The sequence below is a fragment of the Phyllobates terribilis genome, unplaced genomic scaffold (genome assembly GCF_046119375.1).
Source record: "Phyllobates terribilis strain yellow unplaced genomic scaffold, ASM4611937v1 Scaffold_11__3_contigs__length_659146591, whole genome shotgun sequence".
In the NCBI taxonomy this organism is placed as follows: Eukaryota; Metazoa; Chordata; class Amphibia; order Anura; family Dendrobatidae; genus Phyllobates; species Phyllobates terribilis.
The window spans coordinates 189,266,258-189,291,470 of NW_027362771.1; the positions used below are offsets into that span (position 1 = coordinate 189,266,258).

The following is a 25,213-nucleotide window of genomic DNA, read 5'->3' on the forward strand; positions in this document are numbered from 1 at the left end:
GCTGAGGTGTTTGATAGCAGCCTTCAAGTCATCTGCATTGTTGGGTCTGGTGTCTCATCTTCCTCTTGACAATACCCCATAGATTCTCTATGGGGTTAAGGTCAGGCGAGTTTGCTGGCCAGTCAAGCACAGTGATACTGTTGTTTTTACACCAGGTATTTGTACTTTTGGCAGTGTGGACAGGTGCCAAGTCCTGCTGGAGAATGAAATTTCCATCTCCAATGAATGAAAATTGGAACTCTGGGACCTTGTGGAGTGTGTCAATGACTGCCTTCTGGACATCTGTCAAGTCAGCAGTCTTTCCCATGATTGTGGGACCTACTGAAACAGACTAAGTGGCATTTTTAAGTGCTTAAGAAGCCTTTGCAGGTGTTTTTTGTTAATTATTTTAATTTACTGAGATAATGACTTTTGTGTAATCATTGGCTGTAAGACATAATCATCAACATTAACAGAAATAAACACTTGAAATAGATCACTCTGTTTGTAATGACTCTATATAATACATGAGTTTCACTTTTTGTACTGAAGAACTGAAATAAATATTTTTTTTATGATATTCTAATTTAGTGAGTCATACACTGCTAGTCCTGTAAAAAGCGTACAAAAGGCTCTTTAGCAAAGATATTAAAGGGGTTGTCAGATCCAAGCGAGAAGTCTGCAGTCACTCTGTCACTGCAGACTTATGAATCCTCCTAGCGCATGCACTGTGCGCTGCGGGGATTCGCCAGTTTCAGACCCGGGACCGGAGGGTATGTATGAGTTATACATACACCCATCCAGTGGGCGCGGACTCACTCTCCATACACTGGCTCACTTCCCCGATGAAGCTACGTTGCAGGGTTACGCGTGGGGCTTGTCCTTACACTTCTGTTACCCTTGGCCACAACCTACCATGGTGTCTCTCTTCCTTTTACATGTGAGTTGTAGGTAGATTTCTTTTCTTATCCCCCTCCTTAGGGACTCTGCGTATCTTTACAGACCCAGTCTTTTGCAGGTGGGATATTGAACTCGCTCCCTTCAAACATGCACCAAGCACCTTCATTTGCTGGTTTCCCCTTGAGTTGTTGATAACGGCTTGAAATGTATTCTTGACCTCCCAGATTGAATACGTGTCATCCAAATGGAGACAATCTATTGTCAGTTAATATATTGTAATTTTTATGGGGACGCCCATTTATTTTCAGTGATCGCTACCTCAAGAGGTTTAATTACATTGTTTACTTCTGTGCCATACTATTCTATTGCCGTGCATGCTTTTAATTGAATCACCATTGATATGATATTGGGCTTATGTCATTATGGGAGATTAGGCATGTAATACGTCTACCTGCTTTTACAATTTACGGCTGCCACATCTATTATGGATTCAGGGGAGTTATTTTGTATCTGTTTCATTGTGATTTTAGATGTTTTTATCACTGGTTGTCTGTCCATTGGTGTTAATAAAAAACATATTTTTTATTATGTATCGGGTGTCCGCATCTTATATGCATTGGCATTCTCTCTCTTATTTTATCCATCCTCTTTTCACTGTATTTTTCACTTCCTTCTTTGCTTTTATAATGCATACGGCAATCAATTTCAACTAATAGAAATCTGATCGATTAATAATTTTTCAATTATGCATGAAAATTTTTTTGATTTATGAAAAATACATTTGAGGCTAATTTAAAGAGTAACAGTCGTTTTAATTTTTATTTAATAAATCAATAGTGTACATGAAAATAAGAAACTTTGTAAGATATCTTTATGAGAAAAATCTGCAAGAATTGATCAATCATTATCAAAATTCTCCATTCTAAGGTAAAATCTGTATTCAGTGAAGACAGACTTTCCCATTACTTAGATAGGAGATGGCAGCTGCTATGGATACAATTCTATGTAGAGGATAGGAGCTACAGACAGCTCCTCCCTCCTCCTACACCCGTTTTTACATATAAGCTTATCAGTAGTAACTTCCATCTCCTATCTTAATGATGGGAAAGTCTGTCTTCACTGAATACTGATTTTACCTCAGAATTGACAATTTTGATAATGACTGATCAATTCTGGCAGAGAAAGAAGCAAATCTTTCTCATAAGATATATTACAAAGTTTCTTATTTTTATGTATACCATTGATTTATGAGATAAAAATTAAAATGATGGTTACTCTTTCACCGTTTCACGACCTTAGACGTACGGAAGTACTTCCTGACCTTGAACGTATGGTGGATACGTCATGGCAATTTTGCGCACACAGAAGCTGTACGCATGCAATTGCCACCTGGTGTTCAGCTGACATGACAGCTGACACCAGGCACTCACTGCACTCACTGCCAGGAGAGGTGACCACACCGCTCCTGACAGTTTCACTTCCTAAATGCTGCGATCAATATCGATCAAAACATTTAGAAGGCAGGCAGAGGGAAGGGGCTACCTCTCCCCTTCGATAGGTGGCGCGACGTCGATCATTGCCATGGCGACCCAATGTCGTCATGAGGACATCTGGGTCACCAGGGCTTGCAAGCTGGTTAGATCAAGTGCAGTGCATGACGCTCCTTCCTTTCTGAGTTTTGCACTGTGCCTCAAAAGTAGTTCCCGATTGCAAATAGGGTATTGGCGTACTCAGGAGACATAGCACAACAACTTGAGAGATCCATTCTTTCCTATTAGCCCTTATGAAAATAAAAAATTTGGGGCTAAAGCAACATTTTAGCCGTAAATATGGAATTATTCTGCCTTCACCGCCCAATTGTTTAAATTTCCATGAGCCACATTCGGTGTCAACATGCTCACTGCACCCCTAGATGAATTCATTGAGAGGTGTAGTTTGTAAAATGATGTCACTTATGGTGAGTTTCTGCTGTTCTGGCACCTCAGGGGCTGTGCCAATGTGACATGGCACCCTCAAACCATTCTAACAAAATCTGAACTCCAATATGGCGCTTCCTCCCTTCTGAGATCTGCACTGTGCCTCAAAAGTAGTTTCGACCACATATGGGGAATCAGCGTACTAAGGAGAAATTTCACAACAAATTGTATATTGTCATTTCTCCTGTTACTCTTGCGAAAATAAAAAAATATTGGGGGTAAAAGAACATTTTTTATTTTCACAGCTCAACGTTATAAACTTCTGTGAAGCACCTGGGGGTTCAAGGTGCTCACCGCACATCTAGATACATTCCTTGAAGGGTCTAGTTTCCAAAATGGCATCACCTATGGTGGGTTTCCACTATTTAGGTACATTAAGGGTTCTCCAAACACAACATGGCGTCCGCTAATGATTGCAGCCAATCTTCAAAAAGTCAAATGCTGATCCTTCCCTTCCGAGCCCTGCCGTGCGCCCAAATAGTAGTTCTCCCCCACATATTGGGTATTGGTGTACTCAGGAGAAATAGCACAACAATTTCTGTGGTCCATTTACTTCTGTTACCCTTGTGAAAATAAAAACATTGTGTCTAAAGTAAAATTTTTGTGAAAAAAAAGTTAAATGTTCATGTTTTCCTTTCACATTTCTTCAGTTCCTGTGAAGCACCTGAAGAGTTAATAAACTTCTTGAATGTGGTTTTGAGCACCTTGAGGGGTGTAGTCTTTAGAATGGTGTTAATTTTGGGTATTTTCTGTCATATATGCCCCTCAAAGTCACTTCAAATGTGATGTGGTCCCTAAAAAAATGGTTTTGTAAATTTTGCTGGAAAAATGAGAAATCGCTGGTCAACTTTTAACCCTTCTAAGAAAAAAAAAATTAGTTTCAAAAATTGTGCTGATGTAAAGTAGACATGTGGGAAATGCTATTTATTAACTATTTTATGTGACATAACTCTCAGGTTTAAGGGCATAAAAATTAAAAGTCTGAAAAGTGCAAAATGTTAAAAATTTTCACCAAATTTCCAATTTTTTTTCACAAATAAACTCAAGTCATATCAAACAAATTTTACCACTATCATGAAGTACAATATGTCATGAAAAAAAACAATCTCATAATCAGTGGGCTCCGTTGAAGCGTTCAGAGTTATTACCACATAAAGTGACACTGGTCAGAATTGTAAAATTTCGCCTGGTCATGAAGGTGAAAACAGGCTAGGGGGTGAAGGGGTTAATAAGCAATATTTGTCAAGATCTGTGAGCAATGTTCCACAGGAAAATAGTGGTCACTGCTGTGATGGAAAATATATTTCTGTGTTTGTCTCCTTTCAGACTGTTTCAAATTAATTAAAAATAGAGTTTTTGTCTTATCATTTCTAAATCTGCCTGCATCCCTCGAATACAATACTAAAAGACTACACATACTGTAAGTGAACATCATAGGATGCTATGTGCTTCTTTTTAGGAGGTAATGTTCCTCGGGCTAGGTTCACATTTCTACAGTGCATTGTGTTGGATGTATATCCCTGAATTGCAAAAATAACTGTATTCAAACGTATACGGCAACTAAACTGATCAAGACGTAGTAAAAAAAAATTCTTTTGACTATGTTTTGTCAGGTTTGCTCAATATTCCGTGTATTTGGATGTTGACCACTATGTTTTTTTGTTTAAAAAAAATGTATGAAAGACGTATACGTTTTATTTCTCCATTATTTTCAATGGGAAATGTATTGAAACGTATAGCAGTATGTTTCCATACTGCTAAAACGTATACTTTTTCCTGTCAGTACCAGTAAAATCTAATAAAAAAAATACTCTTTTATAACATTTTTCAAAGTAGAAAGAAATACATGGACATATCCGTTGAAATTCAGATAGTCGTAGGTTGAACCATTACACATGTTTATATACATTTTTTACATACATGTCCGGGGCATACGTTTTACAACTGAATAAGTATAAATGTGAACCTAGCCTTAAAATGATATGACTGTTGTGAGGTCGCTGATCGCTGCAGAATGTCCTGGACCTTTTTTTGGTTGTTGCTCTCCCGCTGGTCAGCACACATCGCTGTATGTGACCAGCGGGACCAGCGATCAGGCTGGTAACCCTGATAAACAGCGGGTTACTAGGGGCACACGCTCACTTGGTAACCCGCTGTTTATCATGGTTACCACTCTGCTACGGTGAGCGGTAACCTCCCGCTCACCGTAGCAGGCTCGTAACCATGATAAACAGCGGGTTACTAGGGGCACGTGTGCCCCTAGTAACCCGCTGTTTATCATGGTTACCAGCCTGCTCCTGCTTCAGCAGGCTGGTAACCAGGAGCAGGACATCGTGGAAAGATTCTTTCCACGATGTCGCTGCTCCCCTGATCGTTGGTGAGCCTGCCTGTTTGACAGCTCACCAGCGATCTCATAGCGACGCAGCAACGATCCCTGACAGGTCGTATCGTTGTCGGGATCACTGTAGCATCGCTAAGTGTAACGGGGCCTTAAGTGTAGAATTGCTTGAAACGTATAAGCCTTGATACTGCTGCCAATAGTATTTTTAAATATGGATTAAATCAAGGTTTGGGATTTTAACCTCACTACTGGTGCTACATGTACAGCCCTTGGATCCTACCTTGAATGTCCACTGTGCACCTTCCCAGAATTCTCTCAGTTGTTGGAACAAGAGGACTATTTGTTGCTTGTGGACTGACTACTGACTACTCATTTTTCTGTACTTACAAAAACTTTGTTGTTGAGTATGTTTGAGCTGCAGTAGTGCTTTGAAGCTATTCACTGCCCTTTTGCTTTGCTGATATTGGAGGTATTGGGTAGTCAATCAATGTACTCCAAGAAAACCCTTTAACTATTGACTTTTTTAATTGTGAAAGTTAATGTGCTAAGAACAAATGCGCTAGTTTCATGTTGTTTATATGACTGAATTACATAAATGAAGACATTATTTTTTTGCTCTTACGAGTGATTAGGACATGTGCATGCCAGTAAGCTGAACATTTTTCATCTAGTTACATACATATTTTGGAAAAGGCAAGGCAGATAATATTCTTCTGTTAAACGCCTCTACTTATTTCAGGAAATGGTATGTCATTAAACAAACAGAGAAAAAGTAGCTGTTTGATATGGAATCAAGTAATGGACACAAAGAATTATACTATTTTAACAGAAGATGCAAGCTATGGCTGCAAATGTCGGAATTACAGCTCTTTGGTAAACATTCACCATTGGATGACATTTACTGGGAAACCAAACCATTAAGGAGGAGATTGGGTATCTAACACCAGATGTTGCCTGAAGCTGCATTTACACTGAAAGATTATCATGAACGCGCATTTAAGGATAGTATTTCATTGTAAACAGGCTGCCGATCACCCAGTAAATGAGAAATACATTCGTTCATCGGGTGACATGATCTTTTGTGCAGAGCATAAGATCATTGTTCTTGGCGGCGCATAGTCAAATAGAAAAAAAGAAATAAATAATATAGGGTACTTAGTTGACAATATTTTGATCCAAAGAGCTTAAAAGCCAACCCACCACAACAAGGCATACCCAATCAGGATGGTCCTTAATCTAGTATCTCACCTCACTATGTGCCAACAGGCCTCAAAATAGACAGGGGAAGAACAGGACCTAGACTCGACTGTTTCACACCCGCCTGTGGAAAGCTAAATAGACAAGATGTGCAGCCCAAAAAGGTGGGCACGCTCCTATTTAAACTGGACTCGTACTGAAAAAAAACAATAGTGGCCTATGCGCACTGAACGATCATCTACAGATCTTTCAGTGTGCATTATTAACTGCAGTCTGCCTCTGTGAACAGGTTATTGAACGACCACTGATTGAAAATTGTTTAGTGCCTCCAATCGGGCCATGTAAATGAACCCTAAGGCTCCGGTTACTCTGTAGGGCTTAAAAATATGGTTACAAGCAACTTCCTTATGCCAAAAACTGATGGACTACAAGGCCTCTCTGGAACATTGGAGAATGTTGTGGCACTGTGATCCGCACACACATCCTCCATTTACTAAAAGGGAGGATTAGGGTGGGGGAAGGTGGTAAATAAAAGTCAATTTACATACTCTTTGCAGATAAATCAGAAGATCTCTAGGTGACTGATACAACTGTAATCATAGAACTAAATATAGCAGAAATGACGTACCTGTGGAATAACTCCAAAGGCTTTTCTCCATTTCTGAAGTGGTAATGTCTGCCAAGATACCCCATCAACCTGAATTTCACCTTGAGTTGACAATAATCTTAAAAAGGCGGACAACAAGGTACTTTTTCCAGAACCAGTTCTTCCCAATAAGCCAACCTGGAATGTGAGATATTTACGAAATGGATGTGTTTTAAGGAGCACTATACCTCAGAGAGTGTAGAATTTAAGAGGTAAGATATACATGTTCAGACAGAAAGAAGAATTGAAGTTAAATCTAGGGAGTCGTTAAACTAAATACAGTATATTAAAACCATTCATGTCAAATAATGTTTTTTTGTATGGGCACTAAAAAGTACATTAAAAATACATCATTCAAGGGAGCAGGTCACAAAAATATCTGTGTTATTTCTGACACACATATAGCCATACAATCAACTGTATTCTTTAAAAATTCTTATAATTTGTTAAAGGTGTGGTTCGATTGTGAAAATAGAGTTATAAAAACTAAGAGGAACAGACACAAACTCAAAAAAGTTTGTAGACGAGAAGTGAGACAAGAGGCACAAAGCATATTACAATGCATGATTATCCATATTTTTTGTTCTCATTTCAATTACATAGGTTTCTACGTTTTTGGTCTCAAATGGACTATTTTAATAAATGCTAAATCACTTCAGTCAATCTGGTTTAATAAAGTACTTGCTATAAGCCACACCATTGGTGCAGCATTTAAGCATATAACTCCTCACTATTTGTTTTTCACAGGCAAGTTGTTGTAAAAGAACATGAGATTATTAAATGGAAGGTTACATATTATAAATTAAAATGAATTCACTCTGATGAAATACACATAGCAGTAATTTTTAGGGAAGCTTACCAGAATTTTAGACCCCAAAATGTAAGATTTTCATAAAGGTACTAAATACTATTTGGCCGCAAAACATGAAAAAAAAATATCCTCTTCAAGATTCTATATTTATATCATGAAACATGACTGTTCATAATGAAGTTAGATATCACGCAACTGCACATATTCTAAAAAAATATATGTCAAAGACTTAATTTGAACATATCGGAATAAGTTAAGTGCTATGGAATACCTTGGCGCTATATAAATAAAATTATTAACTCTTATATTATTAATATGTTGTATCATGCCTATGAGTTAAATTAAATGTCAGCATTACAGCAGTGTATCAATCATATATTAACTCAGTATTGATCTTACCCGTTGACCAGGATTAATTGAGAATGAGATATTTTCCAGAACAGCATGACCTCCTTCCACATACTTAGCAGACAAGTTTTTAACAGTCATCTGACCCCCAGATGGCCACTCCGGATCTTTCTTGGTGTAATCATTCTCTATTATGAGAACCTCTGACAAATTCTCCTTCTTTTTATTGTTGCTTGGCATATCTTCTCTCGGGAGATCAATAAACTTAAAGATTCTGCTAACTGAGCGCATCTTAAAACAAAATAATGACTTCTGTTGGTTTACTGATTCAGGACTACAAACATAAAATAAAGTAAAGCATCAACATCATATCTGATCATGTACAAGGAGATGACTACCCAAAGATGTCTACCTTCAAGGCTTCATTCAGATGTCCAGTACATGTTCCATCTTTGATTTCCACTGATAAAACATTATACAGATTAAAACATTATACTCTATGGAGCTGTTCATATGTACTTATTTTTTTGCAGATCATGTGTCCAAAAAAAATCATAGAGACATGTCTATTTTTGATAATGGATCAAACTTACTTATACAAGTCTATAGGTCCGTGACAATCATGGACAACACACAGATGGCGTCAATGTACAATCCATGTGCTGTCCAAGATTAACACTGTAATGTACAGGAGACGATTTGTAAATTATTTATTCTTTCATACATGAAAATCACTGATGAAACACTGATGGTAAAACTGACACTGAGCAAATACTGATGAAATTCAGATCCAAAATTCTAATAACATTTTTTTTTTTTTTTTTTAGATACATAAAAAATCACTAACGTCTGAATGAGGCTTTAGGTAGACCATCTGAAAAATGTGCATAGGAAACAATTGTTGGTAACACAGCCTTGTAATGATGATAAAAACCCTACACAATGATATAGTGTTCCTTTTTTAGTGAATTTTAAAAAAAGGAAAGAACAAAAGCAATAGTGAATAATACTGAATTTATCTACAGCCTCTCATACAGCACTGATCTTCCATATATACGTACTATGTCATTTTTGTGAGAATACTGGAGAATATATATTGACAATCTGGTTGCATGTTGGCCACAAAGTAACCAAAGGAGTAGTTCACTTCTAGAGACAACTGTTTTTTACTTAAATGCATGAATTTGGGGCTAAAAAACTTTTTTAATTTGTTTTTATTAAACATTTTGAACTGTTTTGCTTTAAAAGTCTTCTTGTTTCCCTGCAGATTTAAGTTTATTCAACCATGTTGTGGTCTGTGTTGATAAATCAGGTGATAGGAGCTTAAAAAACATAGATCAAAGAATTATAAACTCTCAAATTGGATCATCAGAAGAAGCCCACCAACAGATTCTCAGAGAACCCATTCTACAGTCAGCAATGGACAGTGGAACACAGAGGATATAGAAGGCAAACTGCATTTTTTTAAATCAAATTACAAAAATGATTCTAGGCAAAAACGCATGAATTTAAGTAAGAAAAGAAGGGAAAAATGTAAACTAAAAAAAAATTGTCCCTCTAAGCATACGGATTACAGATGCTAGAAATGTTTAGTACACTAAACAGTGTGTACTATTTATATAGAATAAGACAATTTTAAAGTAGCATAAGAATTAAAAACTTATATGTAATCTAAAGAATTTGATACCAAAAAAGAAACACAGCAGCGCTTTAGGCTAAATGAAAATCTGCATTCATAGACATTCAAATGCCTTTATATAAAACATTTGGTACATCTGAAAAATAATTACAATTATTCAGGTCATATCTATTAATTTTGAGAAAATTATGGACATGACAGATCCAGAAGTCTGGCATATATTGCTTTGAAAAGTCACAAAATTTTGGTGCAATTTTTGCCACTGATGGTGTTTTCATGCCAGCTACAACAAAATGGTTGGAGATGGGCATGACAGGGTGCAGGGGGGCATGATGCCGCAACTCATCTAATTCATGACAAGGTGTGGCTGGTGTAAGACTGGTGTAAGATTTTTGGCACAGCACGCAGAGGCACATGTCACTCATCAGACGCTCCTGATTCATGAAGAGGTGTGCATTCTTTCATGAAACAGAAACACCTGACTCCATCACGCCGCCAATTTTCTCGCAAGTCTTGATGAATCAGGGCCTAAATATGTTAAAAATGTCACCAATCACAAAATATATTCAGTCTAGGCTGACTAAAGTTTCTAATATTTACTCACCAAACTATCCACATCAATACTTGAATTTACTGCCCATTGTAGAGTATTCATGATATTCATGGCCAGAGTCAAAACAATTCCAACTTTTGCTTGTCCAGCACCTGAAAGGCATGATATGGTCATAAAAGCCTTGAATAAAACAGCTCATGGGAATTTTTTCTCACCTCTTTCACCAATATTTTTGGAAAAGTGGGCGTGACTTAGTGGCAGGATGCCTCAATCAACCTGATATATTTAATACCAAAATTGGTATATATACAGGGCAAATGTAAGTCAGCTGTGCACTGACTTTTGGCATATGGACAGCCAGATATGTATCAAATTTATTGAGAAGTATGTACCTCTTAATAAAATTAGATGGCTAACTTTACTATACTAAAACAGGATACATCTAATACATCTAATATTATTAAGTGGCACATTTAGAATGAAATGCCAATCTTAGTACAGTACATAACTACTTTTTGCTTCAGCATAATACTGTGCATGCACCACCCAGCCTTGCTGTGCTCTCGTAAGAAGAGAATAGAGAATACTTGGTATGTGTGGGTATACAGTGTGATTGGGCAGCACATGTGCAGAACACTGGAACCAGTGCCCATAGCAGGGTACCTAAGTGTGCAGAAGCAGGCGCTAGATTGCCTGGCTGGCACCTGATGTCACAGCCAAATTGAGCGATCACTCAAGGAGAGGGAGGTGCTAAGGATGAAAATAACTTCAGGGGACAGAGTGTTGTTAAGTGCTCTAGGCGTGACAAAGCACTTAACACTTCATTTGCATGTTGCGAAAATCATGCACTTCTCTAGATTCAAGCAAAGGATAGCTGATATACAGTGGCATGTAAAAGTTTGGCCACCCCTGGTCAAAATGACTATTATTGTGAACAGTTAAAAAAGTTGAAGATGAAATGATCTATAAAAGGCCTAAAGTTAAAGATGACACGTGTCCTTATTTCTGTCAATAGAGATAGAGTACATATAACCTTTTGTTCGCTTTCTATTGATTTTTTTTGCAGTGTGTTGGTTGGGGGTGAAGTGTAACAACAGAAAAAAGCGATTTTTAGCATTTCAATTTTATTTTTTTGTCTGTTTTGGTGCTCACCATATGCGATAAATATTTTTCTATTTTGTTAGTTTGGGCGATTACACATGTGGCAACACCAATTATTTTAATTTTTGTTAGTTTTTACATTTTACTATTTATGCTTGGGAAAAAGGGGGGGGGTGATTTAAACTTTAATATTTTTTTAATATTTGTTAACAATATTTTAATGTATTTTTACACTTTTCAACAGTCTCATCAGGCGACTTGAACCTGTAATCACTTGTTTGTCTCTGATATAGTGAAGTATTGCAGTTTTTTGTACAATTCCTGGTTTCCTTTGAAGCCCAAATACAGGTTGGGCTTCATAGCAGTAATATCATGGCTGACATTGAGCCCTTCAGCATGCCTGTTGCTGTGGTCACACCACATGTTGGAGGCCTTTTAAATGCCACTGTCATGCTTGACAGCAGCATTTAAGAGGTTATACTGATGGAATCAGAGCTAGCTTCAATCGCATCAGTTACCCTCGGGTTCAGGCTATGAAATATAGCTGCCAACCAAGCTGTACGGAGCGGGTTAAGTTCCTGAGCCTGCATCATAAAGTGTTGTTGCAATTAAATAAAAAATAAATAAAATTGGAACACAATTTTTTTAGCAAAGGTTTGAGCAATTTGTGACAAAATTCTAATATTTTATAAAATAGCTGAATAACTGTAAAAATAATTCCTGGTGTACTGTACCTGATGTCGCAATCGAGATGAATGCAACAGCACAGAAAAAGATGACGAAGATCATTTCAATAGTCATTTGGAACCATCGGAGGGTGGACAGGTAGAGAAACCAGTTTGCTGTATGTAAATTTAATGCCTTATGAAAAAGGGTTTCAAAGTATGGCTGCCGTCCAAAAGCTCTTAGAGTCCACAAACCTTTTAAACTGGTTATCAAATGAGTGAATATTGGACTGCGGGCTGTAAATGGAAAAGGAATTTATTTATTAACACGTATCACTTCATTTCCACAAAAAAGAAATTACAAACAAAGGATTGCGCGAAACATTCAGATTTTAGGCTGGTGAGAAACCATCCAATAATAGTAGTCGATAAAGATAATGTGAGTCTGTAATGACAAGACAATCTGTTACACTTCTGGGAAACATACCATAATTGGACATGCTTTATAACCTATTTCACTGCTGGTAATTGTGAATTCCCATGTGTGGCAATCCAAATTTTGCAATTGTACAAAAACTGAGGAAATTACACTAATTTTACAATTTAGGGATGGTCATTCCAAAAATGACCACTTATCTTACTGTTTCAGCTCTTAGGCCGCCTTCAAACTGTGTATTTTTCTTCACTATCACTTCAATTTTTTTTGTGCCTAATATGGAGGTTAGTCCAGCTATGAGGCCGTCTTAATGAGGAGCTACTGTATGTTACGCTATGTGGCTATTCACATAGGCAAACATGTATTACGTACGTTTACGAATATAAGCTCTTGTAAACCTGGTCTTAGAGCTTATGCAAAACCTCTGTGCAGTGCTGTTCAGGCTTCGTAAGGTGCCAGATATACAAAGATGTCCCTCAGGAAACAATGGAATCCAACAAAAAAAACTATATATGAATAAGAAGGCATACTGAGGTGGATTACAAGTCTCTTGCATTTCATAAATGGTCATGTCCATGAGATCTACTGTGGAATTGCTACTTTTCCTGGAGCCAGCTACAAAAAATTCTGTGAGTTTTAAGGCCCCATACATCTTAGACCAGTGGTACCCAACCTTTCTGACCTTGAGAGCCACATTCAATTTGAGAAAGGGTCAGGAGCCACATTTAGGTGTAAGAGAGGGTTGCGAGCCACATCCAGCTCGTGCCCCCCTCACAGTAGTGACACCCAGAGCCCCCATTACTGGTATAATGGCAGCCAAACCTTTTCCACAGAAATCACAGCGAGGCAGTATACCAAGATCCAGAGGTTCCCACAAAACCTCCATTCAGTATTCTCACATCAACCACTCCCAATACACTGTCACATCCAGCTACAAGCACCTCTTCTGACAGCTAGCATCATGCGGTCTCCAGCTTACCATACTTCAACTATCCCCAAACCTCCATGGCCAGAATATGCACATTCAGATTTGCTCTTTTGCTACTCACAAAATTCACCATCTGGAGACCTGCTCTATATAGCTTTTTGATAGACCTGGTGCTAATGCTCCAAGCTGGCAGACAGCGGCGAGTCACAGATCATAGGCCCGCGAGCCACATGTGGCTCCCAAGCCACAGGTTGGGGACCCCTGCCTTAGACTAACGTGGGCCATACTCACCTATATGGATGTGTTCAGCTGACAGTCTAACATGTATGGGCCCCTGACTCCCCTGACAGATGATGTCGGAGGAAATAGAGATCCGGCACATCTGATTTCAGACTGCCAATCCTTTTGTAAATAAGCCACTGCCAAAGGTGTCTCCATTTACTGTCAGTCAAAGCACTTTTTTTTAGAAGTACAACATTTCCTACTTATATCACTATTCTAATAAATTGGTATCCAGTACAAATACTTTATGCACTATAATTATATGCAGTGATCAAAGTCTTCGTTTCCTTTCTGGAGTTAAACATAATGCATATGGGACAGTATAATGTCAAGAAGGATACAGTAACAAAAGCTGAAGCTAGTAAGTCCAGGCGCATGTGTAACCAGTTATATGCCTCAATATACCAGTATACTACTATTTCCATTGATAATTACTGTAATTATTAATCCTGAACTAAAAGAAAATTCACATTTTAGGACATTGTGACAATTTGGACAGCAGCCTGCGAATGCAGGTATACAACACAGAATTCCAGTAAAGATTCACTATAGCCATAGTAAATATTGTTTTCAAATATTTTTTTCTACGTGAAAGTAAAAATTTGAGGTAAGTGTAGTACAGGACTCTATGGGAATTTCAGGTAATATATTCTATAAGTAACATGTAGGCTCCTTTATGTTCTCCAATATGAACATTCAGGCTGCTTTTAAGGTATTTATCAATGTAACACAATTACATAGTGTTCCACATAAAGTAACCGAGTATTCACTAAACAAACTTCTTATAGGAAGGAATGACAGATCTCATTCTTTTTACATGACAGTCTCTACAGAGAATGCTGCAATAGGTCAATGAGTCAGAACAGTAGTGTCCTTAGATATTGTTGGTGAGAACTGTGCAATCACATACCTGGGATCATAATATTCTCTATTTTATGAAACACTGTGAGAAGATCTATCAAAGGTTCTGCAAAACTACAGATTTTTCATTTGTCCTGATTGATTACTTTCGTTAACTCCTTCAATTTTTTTGCAGCAATTTTGGTAAAGCTCTCCAATTGACTGCACCTCTATAAGTGTCCATACGTCTTAGATAAAGTCATGGGAGGATAGATAATGTTGGAAGAGAGAAGGAACAGGCATGTTGAGTTTAAAAGTCTGATAGAGCTTTGACTTGGTTTATTCTCCCTATAGAAACCACACAAACGCTTGGCAGAATACATCATGTATGTGTATTGGTGGCCAAATGAGCTCGGCATCTATCCTGCCAACCTCTGATACACATGCATGCTCTGTTCTGCCAAGCATTCATGAGGTTTCAATAGGGAGAGTAAAATATGTCATAGATTGGGTGCTGAAATATAAATGGAAACGGTCAGCTGGATTTTACCCCCAAAGCAATTTATATATGCATTTAACTTTTTCAAAGACAAGTCCAGCAAAACCTTTACAGTGCCAGTCCACTTCCATTATTGACAAATAAGCATTTGAATAATGCAAATGAGGCTGAAGAACTATTTGTAGATCTGAAGTCTTTGTCACTCTAGCTCTATTCCTCGCCCAACGCTGTCTCCTCTTGCTTGACTGACAGCCTGTATTCTATGTGACTTCAGACAAAGGAGCAGTCAGCTAAGCAAGAGAGGTCAACACTGGGCAGAGAATAGAACTGGAGTGACAGAGGCTTCAGATCTATAAATAGCTCATCCTCATTTGCATATCAATTCAAACTCTGATTTCTCAGTAACAGAGGAACGGACTGGCCATGTAAAGGTATTGCTGGACTTGTTTTTGCAACAGCTACATGTGCGTATAAATAGTTTGAGTGGTAAAATCCTACTGACAGATTCCCTTTAACATGCACAATCCTTTTCTACCCTCAAATTACCTGTTGAGGAAGACTCGAGAGGCCCCCAATACATTGGAGGTTGACTAACTCGTGGCTTAGACTAGTTTTTCCCTAACGCACAGAGTGGCTTTGAGGTCAGCATTACATAAATATTCATATATGTTGAGAAGGTCAATTTCAAATATTGGTGTCATAGCTACCTGCACAACTTTAGTTGGCACATTTCACACCTAAGATCTAAAGTCTGTGAGCACAGAAGAATTTAGGGTGTGGGCCTCTATGAACAATTGCCCTGTCAATCCTCATCTGTTGACATCAGTATTAAAACACCCTCCTCCCTGAATTCCATGTGATCAAGCTAAATCAATATGTATATTAAGAACAATAAATGAATGTTGGAAGAGGAGTAGACAGTATTGTGCCAACAGGAAAGGTATATATGCATTTCAGATAATGTTCCTCTGTTGTCCTTACCTTCAGATTCTAACTGTTTTAGTTGCTGGGAAGTATGCAGAAAATAGGATCTTAGTAAGATAAAAGCAATAATCACAGGAACAGTAGCCAAGAAGATGTAAGGCTCCAAAATGGAAACCACTGTGATTGCCCCAATGACAATAAGCACCAACTGGAAAGAGAAAAGATGTAACGTTTTCACATGGATTACTGCTTAATAAAAACACACATGGAAAGATGTGTTTGTTCAACAGACACTCACCACAAAACATGCCTCACTATAGTATAACCACACTTTCTACTATTCAAATATTTACTTTAAGCGTATTTAATCCTGCATGGCCCCTGTTTAATAGATACATTAAAGTACACTGCTCAAAAAAATAAAGGGAACACTGAAATAACACATCCTAGATCTGGATGAATGAAATATTCTCACTGAATACTTTGTTCTGTACAAAGTTGAATGTGCTGACCACAAAATCACACTAAAATCATCAATGGAAATCAAATTTATTAACCAATGGAGGCCTCGATTTGGAGTCACCCCCAAAATTAAAGTGGAAAAACACACTACTGGCTGATCCAACTTTATGTAATGTCCTTAAAACAAGTCAAAATGAGGCTCAGTATTGTGTGTGGCCTCCACGTTCCTGTATGACCTCCCTACAATGCCTGGGTATGCTCCTGATGAGGTTGCGGATGGTCTCCTGTGGGATCTCCTCCCAGTCCTGGACTAAAGCATCCGCCAACACCTGGACAGTCTGTAGTGCAAAGTAACGTTGGTGGAGGGAGCGAGACATGATGTCCCAGATGTGCTCAATCGGATTCAGGTCTGGGGAACGGGCGGGCCAGTCCATAGCTTCAATGCCTTCATCTTGTAGGAACTGTAGTCAGGCTACCTCTGGCGGGCACATGGAGGGCTGTGCGGCCCTCCAAAGAAATGCCACCCCACACCATTACTGACCCACTGCCAAACCGGTCATGTTGAAGGATGTTGCAGGCAGCAGATCGCTCTCCACGGCGTCTCCAGACTCTGTCACTTCTTTCACATGTGCTCAGTGTCAGCCTGCTTTGAACTGTGAAGAGCACAGGGTGCCACTGGCGACTTTGCCAATCCCGGTGTTCTGTGGCAAATGCAAAGCGTCCTGCACGGTGTTGGGCTGTGAGCACAACCCCCATCTGTGGACGTCGGGCCCTCATTCCACCCTCATGAAGTCGGTTTCTAACCGTTTGTGCAGACACATGCACATTTGTGGCCAGCTGGAGGTCATTTTGCAGGGCTCTGGCAGTGCTCCTCCTGTTCCTCCTTGCACAAAGGCGGAGGTAGCGGTCCTGCTGCTGGGTTGTTGCCCTCCTACGGCCCCCTCAATGTCTCCTGGTGTACTGGCCTGTCTCCTGGTAGCGCCTCCAGCCTCTGCACACTATGCTGACAGACACAGCAAACCTTCTTGCTACAGCTGACATTGATGTGCCATCCTGGAGGAGATTCCACAGGAGACCACCTCATCAAGAGCATGCCCAGGCATTGTAGGGAGGTCATACAGGCACGTGGAGGCCACACACAATACTGAGCCTCATTTTGACTTGTTTTAAGGACATTACATCAAAGTTGGATCAGCCTGTAGTGTGTTTTTCCACTTTAATTTTGGGGGTGACTCCAAATCCAGGCCTCCATTGGTTAATAAATTTGATTTCCATTGATGATTTTTGTGTGATTTTGTTGTCAGCACATTTAACTTTGTAAAGAAAACAAAGTATTCAATGAGAATATTTCATTCATTCAGATCTAGGATGTGTTATTTGAGTGTTCCCTTTATTTTTTTGAGCAGTGTATATAACTTATTGCTTAAACAGTGGTGTGAAAAGTGCTTGCCCCTTCCTGATTTCTTATTCTTTTGCATGTTTGTCACACTTAAATGTTTCAGATCATAAAACAAATTTAAATATTAGACAAAGTAAATACAAAATGTAGTTTCTAAATGAAGGTCTTTATTTTTAAGGGAAAAAGAAATCCAAACCTACAGGGCCCTGTGTGAAAAAGTGATTGCCCCCTAAATCTAATAGCTGGTTGGGCCACCCTTAGCAGCAGCAACTGCAATCAAGCGTTTGTGATAATTGGCAATGAGTCTTTTACAACGCTCTTTCTTTAATAACGCACAGTCAATCTCAGCTGCGGCTCCTCATGTGCAGGCATTGTAGGACCTTAGGTATCCATGGTTACAACCACTAGCAACTAGCTAACTGTCACTATATCAGTGGTCATAACCATGAATACCTAAGGTCCTGCTATGCTTGCACATGAGGAAAGAGACATAGTGAATAAAAAAAAACGATACTACATTTCTAATTGGAGATATTTGCTAATATTATTATACCTACTTCATATTGGGATAGGATCTTGGAGATGGGAATGCCCCTTTAAGTAAAAAAGCCCTTTCAGACTTTAAAATAGAAAAAATACACTATATTCACCTCCCTGGTACTTCCATGTTACCTCTGCTCGGTCCTCTTTGGGTGTTAGGCCAAGTACACACATCACAGATTTTTTACAGATTTTCTGCACAGACTCAACACCGCAAATAAGCAGCAATTTACAGCAATATTATAAGCTAATGGCTTTTTCAAAAGCCCAGTCACACATTGTGGGAAAAAATCAGCACAAAAATGAAAGTATGGTGCGGATCCCAAATCTGCAGCATGGTCATTATTATGTGGGTTTTCAGTGCAGTTTTCACTAATTTCAATGCTTAATAAATAGAGTAGGGTGTATGCAGCAGCCAAAACCACAAAATCTGCAAGTAACACATGCGGATTAGTTATGGTCCTGGATTAGTTACCATATCCGTAGTGGAAATTCTTTGAATCGTGGGAATGTAGCCTAAAAGTTGCAGTAGCTCACAGGCTGCAATGGTCACATGGGACAAGAAGTCACCACAGGACACCAAACTAAATAGAAGCTGCCAGAGGACAAGGCAAGAAAACCAAAGAAGCACTAAGGCACTAGGGTGGGTGAGAAAACGTTCTGATATCATTTTTTTATATAGTCATGTGTGAATTACATGCATTTTTGATGATTTTCTGCTGCAGATATGCACTACGCATGTGTTTTTTTCACTTGCTGATTTTCCGCATCTGATGCAATTCTATGGAGTTTTATGGGGAAAATCTGCAAATAAAACTCATGAGAATTTTAGAGAATTTGACATGTTGCAGATTTGAATCTCGCACCGAAGCTCAGTGGGCATGAAATTTTTTATAAATCCCATCCAATTTGCTGGAAATGTAGGATGTTGCATCAAAAACTCACCAAAAACTCATCATGGGCACACCACCAAAAAAGGTGATTAAGCACCTCTCACTTATTCCATAGCTCCCAACCGTCCTGTAAACAGCGGGAGAGTCCCGATTTTGAGACTCTGCCCCGCTGTCACCTCCGTGATCTACTTGTCCCGCACGCACAGCAGTTAAAAGTAGCCACAACGCCCCCGGTAGCTTCGGGCCACGCCCTCTCTAGCTTCATGCCACGCCCCCTAGCACTCCCCTTCCTATGAACTTCACAGTAGCAGTGATCCTGCAGAGCGCGCGTCACCAACCTGTGTCCTGTGAGGTAATTAGAAGTAATTAGAAATCAGCAGTCATCGCTGTGTGCCTGAGTGCAGGAGAGGAGAGGACCGGTGATACAGCCCTGTGTCTGCTCCTCAGGGTCCCTGTGTGCCTGCAGCAGACACAGCAGTGAAGAAGCAGGCAGACAGGGACTCAGGGGAAGCAGCACACAGGTGCTGCAGCTGCTGGGTGATAGTTTTTATTTGGTCAGTGATAGAGATTAGGGGATGACATGGTTGCCTGCCTGGCAGAGCTGAGCTGCTGGGTCCTAGCACATCCAGTTCAGCTCTGCTAGTAACTTCTCTCTCTGTAACTGCAGCGCCTATGGAGACTCAGGTACAGGGTGCGGTGGAAAATGTGCAAAACCACACATGACCTTTCTGGTGACAAATCCTGTGGAAAATGTATGTGTGTACATCTATATATATTTTTCCCTCATAATTTTAATTCAGTTTATTAACCTCTTCACAACATGCGCCGTATATGTACGGCACATGTCGGGTCTCTTCCTTTGGTGCGGGCTCTGGCGCTGAGCCCGCACTTTCTGGGGACATGACAGCTGATCTAAATCAGCTGCCATTGTACCCCTAACAGCTGTGGGTGGAATCACGATTCACCCGTTGCTGTTAACATGTTAAATGCTGCTGTCAAACTCTGACAGCAGCATTTAACATGTCCGCAGCAGAAGGGCGTCACTAGTCCCACCCACCGGCGCCCATGTCACATGAAGATGAGAAAGTTATGGCCGCTCCGACTGTGAATGAAGAAACAAAAAATATCCCACAGGTCCCAACTAGAGATGAGCAGGACGCAAAGAAGACATCCCGCTGGTCCTAGGTGATCAAACGCCGCGCCGGGAACGATGGAGGGTTAGAGATTCGCGGCCTCCTGTCCAGACGCCAGGTACCACTGATCTGGACCAGAGACCCAGGAATCCATCAGCTCATCTCTAGTCCCAATCATCCCGGATACAGCGGACAGTCCTGAATTTGGTCCTGCGCCCTGCATTCTCAGCTGTTGAATTTCCCTCACTGCCAGCGCCCCTCTGACAACTCCTCTTGCCGGGAGAGAAAGATTATGGTAACGGGGCATGGACTGGGGTGTGGCCAGGGGGCGTGACCAAAATTTGCGTAGCGCACCGCATGAGGTGTCCCTCTTTCTTTTCTGAAAAAGTTGGGAGATATGCTTATTCATAGGGATACTTCTTAAGTGTCCATTAGCTGTGCACAATACCTGGGAATATCTGTTAAGTGACTAATGAATGCCACATTTGTATCAACTGTCGTCCCCATGAAAAAGGCGGATAGAACAAGTTCATGAACAACAGATGTCTGAATGAGGCCTTAGGCTAAGTTCACATGATGCGTTTTTGATGCGGGAAAACCGCCGCAGAAACGCTGCGAAAACACTTGTAATAGGTCTGCCAGCTGTAGCAATGGTAATCCGGATGTGCTGTACACATGATGCGGAAATTTCCGCTCCGGATTACCATTGTGGTAAAAACTGCAGCATGACCATTTCTTGCGCGATCCCGCTGCGAATTTGCGCCCATTGACTTGCATTGAACCGCAGCAAACCCGCAGGTATAATATGTATACCTGCGGATTTGCTGCGTTTCAATTACAGCCAATGGTCGCAAATTTGCGGTGGAAACGCGGTGTGGGTGGTAACTGGGTCGGGAGAGGAAGACTACAACTCCTCTCATCCGACCACCATGACCATCAGCTGATCGGTGCCGCCAGTGATCAGCTGATGGTCACGTGACTATCAGCTGATTGGTGACGCCAGCACATGACCGATCAGCTGATGCTCACCTGACCCTGGGAACATTCGCAAGAATGTTCCCAGGGTGGCAAGCTCACCGGGACTGATCAGCTGATCTTCAGCTGATCAACCCCAGTGACCTCCTGCAGCATGTAGACTGATAGGAGTTATTTTACACTCCTGTCAGTGTACATTGTTGTCTTCTACAGCAGTGACATCAGTGATGGCTGATGTCAATGCTGTAGAAGTGATCCGGATCGTCGTGGGACAATCATTGGCGTAATCGTGGACTGCGTGGTTGAGGGTGGACAGGTGAGGGATATGGTTGTTTGTTATTTTATGTTTTTTTCAGGAGATCGATGGCTTCGCAGACAGGGTGTAATAGAAAAAATTGTAGAACCGTGTATTTTTTATTTCATTAAAATACTTTATTATGGCCGTGTCTTTTATTGAAAAAGCGGCGACCACTTAACTACGCGGTTAGTAATGGGGGCGTCTTATAGACGCCCTCCATGACTAACCTGGGCTTCACGTCAGCCAACAATAAAAGGCTGACGTGAGCCCCAACCCCATTACCCCACTCGCCACCACTACAGGGCAGTGGGAAGATTTGGCGCATCTTATGGATGTGCCATTTATGGGACTGCTGAGGGATGATATTAATAGCTGCGAAGGGGGCTTGTATCCATGGCACCTTCCCTGGCTATTAATATCAGCCCGCAGCTGTCTAGTTTAGCCTTTGCTGGTTATATTTTATAGGGGGACCCCACGTCAATTTTTTTCTGGGGTTCCCCTGTAATGTAGCCAGTAAAGGCTAAACAAACAGCTGTGTGCTGATATTAATAGCCAGGGAACATTGTTGGCTAATGGCCCCTTCCCCTGCTACCAATATCAGCCCCCAGCGGTCGGCTTTCCCTCTGCTGGTTATAAAAATGACGCGGGAGCCCACGCCATTTTTTAAAAAAAAATTTAGGCTCTGTGCCCACAATCTGGACGTAGCAGCGCTTTGGACGCATAGTTTTTGCTGCATCCAAAACATTGCATTCTATTGAAGGCAGGTAAATTCACATGTGTTCACTGAACCATGAGGATTTAGCGCATTCAATACATTCTGGTGGTCAAATTTCTGTTGCAGAGACTAGCGACTCCGCTAAAGAATTTGACATGCTGCCTTCCTGAAAGACGCGCTGCATGTTAGTGTCCACAGGTGATCCGCAGCCTGTGATGCACGCATAGTGGACATGGGATTACTAGAGATCCCATCCACTATAACGTAACATCTGGACACTGTGGGTTTGACGCTGTATAAACACGCAGCGCCAAACCTGCAGCGGTTACTGACCGTGGCCACGTACCCAAACTCACCCACAGCATGTCAATTTCTGTAGCGGACACTCTAATCTCCGCTGCAGATTTTGACCGATTGATGTGTCATTATATGCAGTGGATTCACATGTACCGACAACAAAAGGGCGTCATTAGAACATCACGTTTTGGGCGCAACAAAAATGTGCTGCGTCCAAAGAGGTGCTGAGTGCTGATCGGGGGGACATAGTGGCTAAGGAACCAAATGTGAGATGTTATTTAATGGCCAGGGACCATGTTTGCAAATGGCACCTTCTTAGGCTAAAAATAGCAGCTAACAGCAGCCGAATAAATTACATGAATAGAAATGCTAATGAAGATTAGGTGAATGGGACTAGCTGACATCCAGTTCTTTTGTTTGGTGATAACAAGGTGTCAATCAGACCTTTTCACGATCAAAATTAATTAAAGTAAAGCAAAGAGTTAAATAAACACACAGAAAAAGAGCAAACACTTTATTTGAAATACAGACACATTCTTTAATCATTCAAATTAACCAATATACTCACCCCAGTTCTAATGGTAATCCCAGGGTTTAAGCAATGTCCCACTAAATAACTTTATTTAGCTCCAAAAAGCATTCATTAATGTCCAAAAACGCTTCAAAATCGCATAAAAAAAAGCTCAGTGTTTTTTTCTGCCAAGGAGATGCAGAAACGTTCAGGAAATTTCTGCTTCAAATCCTGACTGTGCGCACATACCCTTAAAGAGAATCTGTAAGTAGGTTTATGCTACCTCATCTAAGAGAAGCCTGATGTAGGCAAAGAGACCCTGAATCCAATGATGTATCACTTAGATTACTGGGTGCAGCCGTTCTGACACAGCGTTTTTAGATTTAGCAGAACTGAGAAAGCTAACCCTGCCCACCCCAGGATCTCTATGTACATAGCTATAGGCCCGAGGCTGCTTATCACAGAAGGGCTCAGAGTCAGACCAGGAGGCCCATTCTGCTGTGTCAAGCAATGATAAGCTCATGGTGCTAAAACAATCATTGCAAGTAAAGAACAGGACAGATCGTGATAAGACAGGCATTGCTGAAATCAGCACTTTAGCCCCTATAGCATGCAGTCTTCAAATTACATAGAAAAATCCTGCTGACAGATTCCCTTTAAGGAGTTCAATAATTGCTAGAGATTAGTGATTATTATTATTATTATTTATTATTATAGCAACATTTATTCCATGGCGCTTTACATGTGAAAAAGGGGTATACATAGCAAAAACAATTACAATAATCTTGAACAAAAATGAATCAGCGACTGGTACAGGAGGAGACAGGACCCTGCCCAAGAGGGCTCACAGTCTATAAGGGATGGGTGAGTATACAATAGGTGAGGGTAGAGCTGGTTGTGCAGCACTATGGTGGAGGTAGCGTTACTGCAGGTTGTATGCTTGTCGGAAGAGCTAGGTCTTCAGGTTCCCTTTGAAGGTTTCCACGGTAGGTGAGAGTCTGATATGTTAGAGTAGAGAATTTCAGAGTAGGGGAGATGCACGGGAGAAATCTTGTATGCGATTGTGGGAAGAGGAGATAAGAGGGGTGTAGAAAAGGAGATCTTGTGAAGATCGGAGGCTGCATGCAGGTAAGTACTGGGAGGCTAAGCCACAGATATATGGAGGAGATAGGTTGTGGATGGCTTTGTATGCCAAGGTTAGGGTTTTGAACTGAAGTAATAGGGAGCCAGTGAAAGGATTGACAGAGGAGAGGATGGGGGATAGCGGGGAGACAAGTGGATTAGTCGGGCAGCAGAGTTTAGCACAGATTGGAGGGGAGTGAGAGTGTTAGAGGGGAGGCCACAAATCAGGAGGTTGCAGTAGTCGAGGCGGGAGATGATGAGGGCGTGTTTTTGCAGATTCTTGGTTGAGGAATGTGCAGATCCAGGAGATATTTTTGAGTTGGACTCGGCAGTAAGGGGAAAGGGTTTGGATATGTGGTTTGAAGGAGAGATTAGAGTCCAGGGTTACCCTGAGGCAGCGAGCTTGTGGGATTGGGGAGAGTGGGCAGCCATTGACTTTGATGGATAGGTCAGATGAGGGGGTTGAGTGAGATGGTGGAAAGATGATGAATTTAGTTTTATTCATGTTAAGTTTTAAAAATCTAGCAGAGGAGAAGGATGAAATAGAGGACAGACATTGTGAGATCCTGTTTAGTAGGGAGGTGATATAAGGTCCAGAGAGGTAGATCTGTGTGTCATCAACATAGAGGTGATACTGAAAACCGTGAGACTCTATGAGCTGTCCCAGGTCAAAGTTGTAGATGGAGAAGAGCAGGGGTCCTAGAACTGAGCCTTGGGGGACACTGACGGATAAGGTGAGATGAGGAGGAGGTGTGTGAGTGGGAGACTTTGAATGTCCGGTCTGTTAGTTATGAGGAGATCCA

General features: G+C 40.6%; 1 protein-coding gene across 1 annotated transcript in view; it reads right to left on the reverse strand.

Moving 5' to 3' along the window:
- The window catches only part of CFTR (CF transmembrane conductance regulator), a 229,417-nt gene that overhangs the window by 20,106 nt on the left and 184,098 nt on the right, over window positions 1-25,213 (reverse strand). Inside the window, exons 19-23 of the mRNA XM_073651905.1 lie at window positions 16,123-16,273; window positions 12,226-12,453; window positions 10,442-10,542; window positions 8,250-8,489; window positions 7,022-7,177 (exon numbers count right to left, since the gene is read on the reverse strand). Of these exons, the coding sequence (XP_073508006.1) occupies window positions 7,022-7,177; window positions 8,250-8,489; window positions 10,442-10,542; window positions 12,226-12,453; window positions 16,123-16,273 (876 nt within the window). The remainder of the gene's footprint in view (window positions 1-7,021; window positions 7,178-8,249; window positions 8,490-10,441; window positions 10,543-12,225; window positions 12,454-16,122; window positions 16,274-25,213) is intronic.